Genomic DNA, 13,601 nt, shown 5'->3' on the forward strand with positions numbered 1-13,601 from the left:
ACAACACACCCCTGTGTTTATTTTTGAAAACAGTCCAGATGCCTCCTGAATATTCTTGAGACCCTCTGCAAAAACAAGCGGGGCCCTCCTGTCCGGCACCCCCTTTCACAAGAAAGAAAAGAGGGTCGGGACTGAGTGACCTGTCTGAGGCGTTTCCGGGGAGGCCACTGGAACAGAGAAGCAGGAGCGGATTCCCAGAGGGTGCTCTGTTTTCCTAACCCTCCCCTTGAGGCTGCTAATTCCTTCTCTCTGGTAAACACTGCCAGGAATTGCACTCTTAGGATTTTGCAATAAAAATAAGCTGTGTCTGCTTTCCAAAATCATGGTGGAAATCCTCCCAGTTAAATCTTACTGTAATTTAGGCTAGGGTGTTTTTCAAAGTAAATTTGTGCCATTGCGTTCACAGTGAATTATGGACTTTGAGCTAGTAACACACACTGACCCATCTGTCACTCTTACGGTTTAAGTGCTAAATGTCATTCCAGTTTGGTCTTCAATACACTTGCTTACAAATCCAGTGGTGAGTTTCAGGACCGTCAACAATGTGAAGAAGGGAGCAAAAGGGATTGTGCACCAGATCCTATCTCATTTTAGGCATTTTTTTTTTAAGAGGTGATTATTAATGTTGGTGTGAGAGTAAACATTTCTACTAAAATAATTTGAATCTAAAAATGTTATATTCCTACTCATTTATATATGATGTAATTCTTCAGCCAATTTGCACATTTTCTCAAAGCTAACTCGACCCTAGGGTATGCATCTGTAGTGTGCGCGTGCTCTCTCACACTCTTTCTCTCTCACACACAAACAGCCCCCCCTTATAACCTATTTGGTTATACCTTATTTATATCACAGCTGCTCTAGATGTTTCATCATCTCCACTGAATTAAAATTTAGGGCGTAATCCCCTGTTAGGATGTGATGTTTATATTCTAGAAACGCAATAATCATTCTGCAATACATTGTATCTCATCTAAATGGAGCAGTGCAGAGAACAACATTTAAACTGTGGTTCTAAAAATCTCTAGGATTCTAGGGCACTATGGGAGGGCAGAGAGGGCAACCCCTCTCTTATCTGGTTTATATATATGAAATAGATATATATTTCAATATACTTATAAGTTTTCTTCCAAAGAATCTCTCTTCTCATTGGTTACGTTTTGTCTTTTATTTCTCGAATACAGATATGCCTTTTTTGGATATGTTCCCCTCTTCTGCCTTCCAGAAAAACTTGAAAAGTTAACACAGGTGTGCAGTCCAAAAATTACTACAATTACCAGGTACCCCAAGCTACTTCTATGTTCCTACCACAAGAAATCTACATATAGGTCATGATCCAGTCTCAAAGACCCCAGGCAAGGATGGGAGGGGTCCAGTAGCTCATCGTTTCTTCCTTTTTCCTTTTTTTTTTTTTAATTAAAGATTTACTTATTTGAGAGAAAGCGAGCTCACACGAGAGTGGGGAGTGGGAAGAGGGACAGAGAATCTTCAAGAATCTCCCTTCATGACTTTAAGCTGAAACCAAGAGTCAAATACTGAACCAACTGAGCCCCCCAGGTGTCCTCCCATCGCTTCTATTTCCACTGCACAGGGCTCTTTCAGCTGCAAATATTAAAATCTCTTTTGTATTCAGTTTTACTTTGGGTTGTGGTGTTCTGACCACAGGCTGCTTAATAGTGCATGAATAATTCATACTATGGCTGGTAGGAAACTGCACCATACTATTTATTCTGGATGTGACCACATTAGGGCTCTGGGCAAGCCAAAAGGTTCGCTATGTGTTCATCTGGGGAGGATGAGTTCCCGGCTGTGGCATGTTTGACTTTTTTTAGTGGGCTGGCAAAGAAAGTTACAAATCAGTGAGTTACTGAAATTTGCAGAGGGCGATTCTTGAACTGTAGCAGGTCTGTGATGGCTCCCTGTCACTAAGATCAGTTTCATTATAGGCAAGTAGCTTCATTTATCAGACAGGTACCAATTTCCAAACATATAAATAAATGTTATGTACAGTGTCTGCCGCTCATGTCAAACACTCATAAACAGACTCTAAGTCTCTCAAGAAATAACCTAATTCTGGTATGTGCCCAGCCTGTTGGAGACGGATGATCGCTAACTGTGCGGCAGATTTCATTCTTCCGTTCGTGCCAGGAAACACCGGTGCCAGCCCTTACTGAGAACACCTTCAGAACCTTGAGACCTCACTACAGTGCAGCTCTCAAAAACTCAAACCAACCAGTAACACAGTCTGGTAGGCTGATCTTCCCTTTTGCAATTTTATTTCCTATTACCCGAACGATTAAATCAGGCTTTGCTTGTCCCTTTTCTTGCTTGCTCTTCTGTCCTTCTGCTCATACACTTGGAGCAGGGCTATTGTTTTGAAGAGGTTGCATTGAAAGTAGCTCTTGCTTCATCATAGATTGCTATTGTACTTGAAATAACACAAGAACGGAGGTAAGGTGGAGGGGGAAACAAGGGGCACAGAATGTGACACCCCTAAAAACGAAAAGTAAAGAATGGGAACTCCCCTCCCCTTCCAAGAACCATGCTGGGGTTACAGCTTGTTTAGAAGATAATTATTTGATTTTATAATTACTTTTGTGGGTTGCAAAGTAATTACTGTGGAGGCAAATCTCCATGTGCCAAAATAGCAAAGGCGATTATTCTAAAGTTCATGCCGAAACAATAACAGAGTCAAGATGCTGAGCTCATAGGTGGGGATTTAAAATCCAGTGTCTTTGTAAAATGTGCCAGCCTGAAGCCCACATAAAGGTCAGGGTGCGGGTGGAGAGCAAAGATAATCCACAAACCCAATTCCCACAAGTGGTTCCTTTTTAGGTGGATTTTCACTTTAAATCGGTCCCTCTGGACACCCTAGGATATCAAGTAGCCCTTGATAAAGACCAGAACTGCAGTCCAGGTGAGCGTCATGGACAGGAGAGGGTCCCCCTGGATCTTTTTTTTTTAAAGATTTTATTTATTTATTTGACAGAGACAGCCAGCGAGAAAGGGAACACAAGCAGGGGGAGTGGGAAAGGAAGAAGCAGGCCCCCAGCGGAGCAGGGAGCCCAACACGGGGCTCAACCCCAGGACCCTGGGATCATGCCCTGAGCCGAAGGCAGAACTTAACGACTGAGCCACCCAGGCGCCTCAGAGTCCCCATGGATTCTAACTCCGATATAGTGCTGAGGTGGTTAGGAGGGACAACTTCTCAGCACAAAAACTTTGATAGAGTCAGGGGTCAGCAGACTTTTTCTGATGAGGGTCAGAGAGTAAACATCTTAGGCTTTATGGGTCTGTGTTGCAAGTACTCAGCTCTGCAGTTGCTGCCATGGTCAGTACATAAATGATTGTGCATGGCTGTGTGCCAATAAAACTTTATTTATAAACACCGACATTTGAATTTCACCTAAGGGTCCGTGTCCCTAAATATTAGTCTTCCTTTGATTTTGGTCAGCCTTTTGAAATTGTAAAAACAAACAAAAACACCTCCTCAACCTATAAAAACAGGGAGAGGGCTCATGAGCTAAAGCTCACCGACCTTCGATCGAGCCAGATTTCAGGCACCTCAGCAACATCTTCAGGGAAGAGAGAGAAATTCATTTTACAAGTGGAAGAAATGCAATCTCCTCTTGCCTTTTTTAATGAATTGACAGTTTGTTTTGGGTGTTGGTTTTTGCCCAGATTTTTCTTAAGAGTCCTTTTCACCTTTAATTAATCACTTCAAGAAGCTGAATTTCACTGACCAAAATAACTAGTCTCCTCTCAGAGGTTCACATCTCAGCAGCAGCCAACATGGTTGTGGAGGTGGCTCCAGGGGGACAGTCCAGGGACAGCAGCATCACCTCGTGATGTGCAGGAAGCCACGAGCGCTCTGGAGCTCTGTTCCCTCTTCTCTAACACAGTCACAATAGTAATTCCAATCTGAAAAGGCTACTGTGATGATCACAAGGAAATAACGTGCTAATTACAAAGTGCAATATAAAGAGAGCTATGTAAGGTGTCTAGGCTTTCTAAAAAACCTTACTGGCTTCCTGAAATGGACTGCATTACCCTCTTCGTGACCACCAATTCAGAAACTTCTCACTTTTTAAAAAAAGCCCTCTAGGGAGGCTATAATCAAAAACACAGGTAACAAGTGTCAGAAAGGATGTAGAGAAATGGGACCTTCATATAGTCATTGCAGGTGGAAAGGTCCAAGGGTGCAGCCACTTTGAAAAAGAGTCTGACAGTCCCTCAGATGGTTAAACAGCGTTACTGTATGATCCAGCAATTCTCCTCCTAGGTATACACCCAGGAGAAATGAGAATTACATCTATGCTAAAACTTGTACATGAATGCTCATAGCAGTATTATTCGTAATAGCCACGAAGTTGAGACCTGTATGTCCATCAACTACTTAATGGATAAGCAAAATGTGTCACTTCCACCCAAGGATTTAGAAATAAAAATAAATGACGTAGTGACACAGACTAAACCATGGAAAAGAACCTTGAAAGTACAAAGCTAAGTGAAAGACAACAGGCACCTGATCACTTGTTGCATGATTCCACTGATATGAAATGTACGGACTAAGGAAGTCTATAGAAACAAAAAGCATATTGGTTATCTACAGTTCGCAGAGGATAGGAGGATTGCAGGGATAGGTTTGAAGATGGGATGGGGGGCGGGGTTTCTTTTTTGGGTAATGAAAGTGTTCTAACATTCATTCTGGTGATGGATGCACAACTCTGTGAATATACTAACACTCTTTGAATTATACACTTTAAATGGATGAATTGTATGGTGTGTGCATTACATCTCCCTAAAGCAACTGAAACTTTTCCATTGAACTAGAAATGACATTTTCCATACCAATAGAAAAAAAAATCCTCAAATTTATATGGAACCACAAAAGATGCCAAATAGCTGAAGCATTCTTTAAAAAGGCAGAAGACGGGGTGCCTGGGTGGCTCACTTGGTTACGTGACTGACTCTTGATTTCAGCTCAGGTCATGATCTCAGAGTCTTGGAATCAAGCCCCGTGGTGGGCTCCACACCAGCAGGGAGTCTGCTTGAGGATTCTCTCTCTGCCCCTCCCCCCACTCCCACTCTCTCTAAAATAAATAAATCTTAAAGAAAAAAAAAAGGCAGGACGTATCACACTTCTTGGTTTCAAACTATATTGCAAAGCTACAGTAATCAAAACAGTATGGTACTGGCACAAAAGCAATCAATGGAACAGAATAGCAAGCCCAGAAAAAAAAAAAAATGCATATATGGTCAATTAGTTATGACAAAGGAGCCAAGAATATACAACAGAGGAAATGATCATCTTTTCAAGAAATGGTACTGGGAAAACTGGACAGCCACATGCAAAAGGATGAAACTCCCGTAGTCTTACACCTTACACAAAAATCAACTCAAGGGGCGCCTGGGTGGCACAGCGGTTAGGCGTCTGCCTTCGGCTCAGGGCGTGATCCTGGCGTTACGGGATCGAGGCCCACATCAGGCTCCTCTGCTATGAGCCTGCTTCTTCTTCTCCCACTCCCCCTGCTTGTGTTCCCTCTCTCGCTGGCTGTCTCTATCTCTGTCAAATAAATAAATAAATAAATAAATAAATCTTTAAAAAAAAAAAATCAACTCAAAATGCATTAAAGACTTGAATGTAAGTCCTAAAACCATAAAAGTTCCTTGGCATGGATCTTGGCAGTGATTTTTTTTGGATTTGACACCAAAGGCAAAAAAAAAAAAAAAAAAAAAAAAAAAAAAAAAAAAAAGGAAAATAAACTAATGGGACTATATCAAACTTAAAAAAAAAAAGCTTCTGCACAGCGATGGAAGTCACCAACAAAATAAAAGGCAATCTATGAAATGGGAGAAAGTATTTGCAAGTCATATATCCAATGAGGGGTTAGTATCAAAACATATAAAGTCATCATACAATTCAAGGACAAAAAGGCTAATAATCCAATTAAAAATGTGCAGAGAAAGGTGCCTGGGTGCCTCAGATGGTTAAGCATCTGCCTTTGGCTCAGGTCGTGGTCCCAGGGTCCTGGGATCGGAGCCCCACGTCAGGCTCCTTGCTTGGCGGGGAGCCTGCTTCTCCCTCTCCCTTTCCCCCTGCTTTTGTTCTCTCTCTCTCAAATGAATAAAATCTTTTTTAAAAAAATGAGCAGAGAATCTGAATAGACATTTTTCCAGGGAAGACTCCAAATGGCCAACAGCTACATGAAAAGGTGCTCAACATCACTCATCATCAGGACAATGCAAACCAAAACCACAGTGAGAGATCGCCTCCCACCTCTTAGAATGGCTATTACCTTAAACAAGCAAACAAAGAAATAACAAGTGTTGGTGAGGATCTCGAGAGAAGGGAACCCTTGTGTACTATTGGTGAGAATTTAAACTGATGCAGTTATTAAAGAAAAAACAGTATGGAGGTTCTTCAATAAATTAAAAATAGAATTACCATATGATCCAGCTATCCACTTCTGGTATAGACCCAAAGGAAATACAGACAGAATAGTGAAGGGATATTTGCACATCCATGTTCACTGCAGCATTATTCATGATAGCCATGAGGTGGAAATGACCTAATCAGTGGGTGAATGGATAAAGATGTGGTATATATACCATTGGAATATTATTCAGTCAAGAGAAAGAAGGACACCCTGCCATTTGCAACAAGATAGACGCTATCTTGCGAGCAATGTGCTAAGTGAAATACAGCAGGCAAAGAAAGACAAACACTGCGTGGAATCACTTCTAGGTAGCGACTGGTTTTTAAAAAAGGAAAATTGTGGGGCTCCTGGGTGGCTCAGTAGGTTAAGCATCTGACTCCTGATTTTGGCTCAGGTCATGATCTCAGGGTCGTGAGATCAAGCCCTGTATTGGGCTCCATATTGAGCAAGGAGCCTGCTTAAGATTCTCTCTCTGCACACATGCATGCATGCTTGCGTGCTCTCTCTCTCTCAACAAAACCAAAAACTCTGTACACTTACTGAAGCCCTAAAAGTTTTTACCATTCATGCGAATTAGCAAACTGCAGAGATGAATGTTTGGGGCTCGTAAACAAGTACCGAGCCCTCCCCCCACCAGTACAGTTTTATGTATGTATCTTCTCCATTAATCCTTTTTAATCTCCTTTAGACATGTGGGTATACTTCAAGCTGTAGATTTTACAAATATTTTTAGCCTCCCTTCTCCTAAACTGAGTATTTATGGATGTCGTCGGTAAAGCATCAGAAGATATTAAAATGCAAGGGGAAGTTATTAGTAAAATCACATATAAGTTCAAAGCTTTGCTAACAGAAGGCCAACTGACTGAATTACTGGTGTTCCTGGGGCTTTTTAGGAGTCTGTAACAGAATCGCAGAATCTTGGTCTTTTGACACTTAAGACTGCTTCAAGTCTTGGAGTACCTTTCTCTTGTCTGGTCCTTGCCTAGGCACTGCTGGCAGCACCATCATAAAAACTCACTCCCATGTGCTTCAGTAGAATACAAGAGTGGGGCAATGTGGGTGATAAACTCAGAGGGGCTTATTATCCTTTTCTACTTTTGTATATGTGAACAATTTTCCATAATGATAGTTTTAAAAAGTGACTCGTTCATGCCACCTCTGCTTAAAAACCCCTGTGCAGGGGCGCCTGGGTGACTTAGTTGATTAAGGGCCCGACTCTTGGTTTTGGCTCAGGTCATGATCTCAGGGCTGTGGGCTCGAGCCCTGGATCGGGCTCTGTGCTCAGTATGGAGATTCCCTCACCCTTGCTCTTGCTCTCTCCCCCTCCCCCTACCTGCATGCACTCTAAATAAATAAGGGAATGAATGAATGCTTTAAACCTAACAAGCAAACGAGAAAACCCTGTGCAGCCTCCAGGGATCACAGGATGGAATTCAAACTCCATAAACTGTCCCAGGATTTTCCAGACGTCCCTCATGCCCAAGGTGGGACTAACCACACTCTCTTTCTGGCTCTAAAACAATACCTTTCTCTCTCAAACACTTTTAAAACTTCTGCACACGCACTTGTCTACCGATTTCCCTGGACTGTTTTATACGGTATTTCAGGGCAAAGACCATAAGGTCTTACTGATTTTTATATTCCTAATACTTAACTTGGCACATAAAAAGTGCTTCACAAACATATTGCTGGAAGAAAATGAATTGCCTCAACATATGTTTCCAAACAAAGTCATGTCATTTCCCTGCCCCCTGACATTTCACAAATTCTACCTGCTGAACTTCTCCCCTTTCCCAAGCAAGTCATACTCTTTTACAGCTTCGATCCTTTGTGTGTGGTTTCTCCTTTACCGAAAGGGCTCCTCTGTGGTGTCCTAGTTCAAATATGTCACCTCCTTTAGGAAGCCCTCCTGCTTTACTCACTCAGTTAACGGCTTCCTTGGATAAGTCAACAGTTTACTTGCTGCTGCTCTCATTAAAGTCCAGACTTTTCAAAGGTACCAACTGGTTGCTGTACCTGTTGGTAACTACCCTTCAGCTGAGGGGGCCCTGCACACTCAAGCGGCTGATTTTATGAACGATTATAAAAGGATCAGTCAACAACTCCATTGTGTGAGTACCCAATACTCCAACACAGTTAGTTGTAAGACCCAACTGCATTAGAATTCCCCGCTCTGTATACTTGTCCCAACATGCTAAGCCCTTCCTTACCTCCCCACCCTATAGCTTGAGCAAGTGCCCTTCTTCTCCGGGTGACACACAACCCTACACTCGGCTCGAGTCAGAGCACTTCCTCGGCTCTCCTGACCTTAAGGAAGCACTCTCAAGCCTCTATCCCTTGCTTCTGGCCAGAAGGGCCCCTGCCCATAAAATTCTCTGGCTACTACTGCTCTCAGCTCTTGGCCTTCCTCCCAGAGAAAGAACTGGATCTCATCTTGCCCATTTCTTTGATAACTCAACAGACCAAAAACATGCTTAGTCATTGTAAATTTAGATCCACACGTGAGTCCTTTTACCTAGAACATACTGGTCGTGATTGTTAAAGCTTTAAAACAACAAAATACTTTTGACCTCTGCAATGCTGAAGGGGCTCTTCCCCAGGCTCACTTTTACTTCACTTGCCTTATTAGAAATACGGGTTTTAGGGGCTCCTGGGTGGCTCAGTCAGTTAAGCATCTGCCTTCAGTTCAGGTCGTGATCCCGGGGTCCTGGGACCGAGCCCTGTGTTGGGCTCCCTGCTCAGCGGGGAGTCTGCTTCTCCCTCTCCCACTGCCCCCACCCCTGCTTAAGCTCTCTCTCTCAAATAAGTAAAAAGAAATCTAGGTTTTAACGTTAAATACAGAGTAGAAATGAGTGCTTTCATTTCAGACGCAATCCAAGGAAGAGGCCAAGCAGCACAGGAGAGGAGAAAAAACATGAGACAATATTGGACTTAGTAGTAACGCTACAAATGGTAGTAATCACAGCAAGTATTTCTCGAGCACCTTCTCTTGCCGGCACTGCGCTAAATGCTTTGTGTCCATTATCTCATTTAATCCACACAGTTCCATACAGAAGTTAATACTGTGGTATCCTACAGCCGCCCAACGAGTGGAGCAGCCAGGATCCAGTCTTGGACTTCATGAAGCAACAGGGTCTGCAAGCAGCCCTGACACCAAGTGGGTCACAGAGGCCTGCTCACCTTATCATGATGCACCTCAATTTTCTCATCTGCAAGATGAGGGATTTGACCCACAGAAACCCAAAAGGTATTGTGTTCTCTTCCCAAAGGCTGTCTTGCTGAATGAACCCTCTAGTCATTAACAGGAAGCACTATGACAAATTGTTGTCACTCCAAAAGTTTGTATTGGAATTCACAAGAAAACATGGTATTTGTAATCCCTAAAACAAAATTTGGAAATGTGTCTAGTGAGTCAATGGATTCATGAATGTCTGTATGAATACTTGAATAGAAATCATATTTAGTAAAATGAAGGCAACCTTGAAATATTGATTAGTCACATGTGAAAGGCACTGAGTAGCAGCTGTAACCAATAGGTCTTATTTCTAAATCTATTTATCATTTGATTAGTTGTAAAATATGCCATAAGACAGAAGCTTCAAAATATGTCTAAAGTGTTTTAAAATGTTAAAATGTCTTATTTCTATTAAAATTACTTGAAATTACATCTTAGTAATGATTAATGTGTTGTAATTCCTATGATAATCCCTCACTATTAATAGACTAAAAGGAATTCAAATGAGAATAGAAAATATGTGTAAAATGATATCCAGAAATACTTTGCCTTCTAGAATAGATTCCTCCCTGAAGTTGATATTTAACTATTTGTAAATTAAATAATATTCTTTTATTGACTTCCAGTGGAAGACCTGTGATGATTTAGCCATGTTTCTTGTAGCTCTACGATGTACATTACTTCTAATCCACTAAGCTAAATGTTTTTCTCCCTCTGTTCCTACCAATTCCAGCTTCTCTATCAAATAGATAAGGCAAATAAAAAAAAATGTAAGCCTACTTAGGAATTACACAATTCCTTCTAATTCCATATCCTAACAAACCTGGCCTATTAGGACTGCATCTGTATCACACACACACACACACACACACACACACACACACACACACAGTACCTAATTTTCTATATTCAGTGTGGGTGATACTTTTTAAAAAAAGACAATTTGATGGCACAGTAGAAAGCACCTTGATTTTAAAGACAGACAAGGGTCTGAATTTTTGTTCTACCCTGTCCTTGCTCTGTGTACTTGGTTTTTAGCACTGAAATGCTACAGAAACTTGCTTCCTGATTTGAAAAATGGTTTCAGTAAGGTAACCAAAACAGCAAAAATGAAAGAAACAAACCTATATTTGACCATTAACGGTGAATTGTATTCTACAGCTTTTTTAAAATAGAAGATTACTTAAAATAAGGTCAGCAAAGCATTTTTAATACTAGCTAGTGGATACCAGGAATTTTTTTAAACACTCTTAAGTAAAATGCAAATTGCTAAAATGTAATTTCACCTTTAATATATGTTCAACTAGCCAGGAATATTTTTTTCCTTTAAAGTGTATTCTATATTAGCCAAACATTTTTAGTTATAGGTTGCCTTTACACTGCAAGTTATTGAAATTTGCTTTTTAAAAGAACTGTCATCTTTATATATGAAGAAATAGAGTCAGTGAGCAAGGCCTCTGTAAAATTCTGCCTGTGTCAACTTTCAAGCAAAGGCTTTCCAGCAGGACCAGAACTTTCCTCGGTTGCTACTAAACGGCCTCCTGAGTGCCGAGTGAGAGACCAGACACATTGATGGTGCGGAACACAACGCCCAAACCTCCTCTTCCGAGAAGCCCTCCCAAATCTGTTTGCGTGACTACAATCCTTACTACACGTTTCCTTCCAAAGAGCTAACTCTCCTGGCAGACAGAAGAGAGTCGCGGAATTGAAAATAGCATCTAGAGAACTCATCTAACAGAATGCTCACTCCTGAGAAACCATCAGACAAGGTTAATCTTTGCCGAAAGTGAAATTTGAACTTCCTTGCCTTTGACACTGGGCGGTACAGCCCTGGGCTCTGGCCCTGCAAGGAGAATGGTTCAACTCTTGACCTCATTCTATTTCACCGGCTCAAGGGAGTGCACCACACACCAGAAAGGCAGAATTAGCGGTGTCCAAGGTCTCCCCTGTACAAGAATCCTCCGAATTAAATACTTTAGTTGCATCAGAGGCTATGTGAATATCCATGGCTAGCTCTGTAAGACATTCCAGAGCGTGTGGGACTGTAGAGATGATGCAGGTTACCAGCAGTCTGTGCCCAGACCACGTACACCAACGCATTTACCAGGGACAGTCTGCATAACCACACATCCTTGAGTGCAGACACAGACCTTTCCCTACTGTAGCAACATTTAGAGCTCCTAATTTAAATAAACTCCCAAGGCTGTGGAAGCAGCCCACGTGGGGAGCAATACAGTCAACAGAGTGATTCATTTAATAAATATTTTAGCCTGCAACTCATGCTCGATTACATGATATGGTAAAAGCCTGGCTTTGCATCACCCTGTTCATCCATTTATATTCCAGAAGTGTCATCAGTGTATACAGTAATCGAAGGACCAAACACATGTGGGTAAGTGTGTGCTTCTCCTAAAGGGATGTCCTCCCCCACACGGAACGCAAGCAGCACTGGTGTGCTGGACGATGGGTCCAGTGTTCCTCCAGGATGCATAGTGTTATCCCCCATAGCCTCTCTCACAGCTTAATCAAAGAAAAGTATAATCACACTGGCAGGACTCTAATTTTGAAAAGACATTAGCCAAGCCACCGCCACTTCATTACCGTGCACTTCAGAGGCCAACAGCGAACGGAGGGATCCTGGTTAATATCAGTTCTTCCAAAGGGAACAAGCTAAACCCGCCTGGTTGCTAGGAAAACCTGCCTGCCCAAGCAGGTGGGAGTGTCAGCCAGGCCCTGAGCTTCCGGCTGGCCAGGAGCTAATGCTTGCCCTGCAAAATCTGCTGCCCAAAACTTTTCTGCGACCTTCACTGGCCCTCCGGAGTCGGCTCCGTGAGCTGCTTCGGAACCGCCCGGAGGCTCCAGCGAAATGCCTAGGCGCTTCCACATCTGCACGGGTTTCTGCCGGATCCACGCCGAGCCGTCCCTCGTTCTTGGCTCCTTCAGCCCAGAGTCGCTGGCAGCCCGGCAGGCACCCGTTCACCGCCCCACTTCAGATCACATCTGGGGAAGCTCCTGGGCTCACACACGCATAGGCTCACCTGGAAGAAGCCGCTGCATGCCCCTCCCCCCACCTCCCACATTTTGGCCATTAGGCGTCATTCCAAGAGGGACCAGCAGCTGCGCTCCCAAAATCACAGCCATGTTTTACTCTAAACAGAAATCATCCAACAACTCCACAACTCTCCTGGGCGCTGGGCTCTGTGACCGAGGCCACACCGCCTCGCCAAAGTGAACCCACCCGAACCCCACATTTGTCACGCAGCCCAGCAAAGCCTATCACAACGCAAGGATGGGAGGGAGAACAGCTAAGAAGCCCCGAAAGCTAGGAAAACAGGTGCAACCACCTTTTTAAAGCTAATAATGCGACCTCTGACAACGCCCCCTCCTCCAAACCCCACCTTCCCAGGAGAAAATCCCAGAGCTGCCCATTTAACTGTTTCAAATCCCTCATATGAGGGAGCAAATACATCAATGGTATATACTCGGCTGCGGTCCGGGTTTGGTTCTGGGCAGCACTCCGCAAAGTGCCGGGCGGGCGGATGTCCCCGCAGTTTTCCAGGCGGAGACGCCGGCGGCGCCCCCAAACTGGGGACCAGCCGCGCCACCTCCGCGCCTCCCGCCGCCCCGACGGGCCCCGGCACTTACCGTCCCGGGCGTCCTCCCCCCGACTGCAGTTGCTGCAAATGTGTTTGATCTCCTTGCCTAGTTGACAATGGATCACAAAGGACACGTTGTTGTTGTTGGGGGCGGGCTCCTTCAGGGGCTTCATCTTCAGCAAATAAAAAGCTTTCTTTTTGGGTCTCTGGGCGCTCGCTGCTGGCACCGCGCCCTCCCTGCAGCGCGGCGAGCGGAGCGCAAACCTCCCCAGCTCCGCGGCGCGCGTGGGCTCCGCCATCCGGCCCCCGGGCGCCCCCGGCCGGGCGCCG

The 13,601-nt window shown here is 43.7% G+C and overlaps 1 protein-coding gene across 6 annotated transcripts in view; it reads right to left on the reverse strand.

The window, feature by feature from the left end:
- The window catches only part of PHACTR1 (phosphatase and actin regulator 1), a 571,024-nt gene that overhangs the window by 251,419 nt on the left and 306,004 nt on the right, over positions 1 to 13,601 (reverse strand). For 2 of the 6 annotated variants that reach the window (XM_034660316.1, XM_011220615.3), the window contains exon 1: positions 13,321 to 13,583. The exons of the other annotated variants lie outside the window; for them this stretch is intronic. In XM_034660316.1, the coding sequence (XP_034516207.1) occupies positions 13,321 to 13,570 (250 nt within the window). In that variant the 5' untranslated portion in view covers positions 13,571 to 13,583. Of the gene's footprint in view, positions 1 to 13,320; positions 13,584 to 13,601 lie in introns of those variants that run through there. 6 annotated transcript variants of the gene reach the window in all.

Source organism: Ailuropoda melanoleuca, chromosome 5 (assembly GCF_002007445.2).
Source record: "Ailuropoda melanoleuca isolate Jingjing chromosome 5, ASM200744v2, whole genome shotgun sequence".
Lineage (NCBI taxonomy): Eukaryota > Metazoa > Chordata > Mammalia > Carnivora > Ursidae > Ailuropoda > Ailuropoda melanoleuca.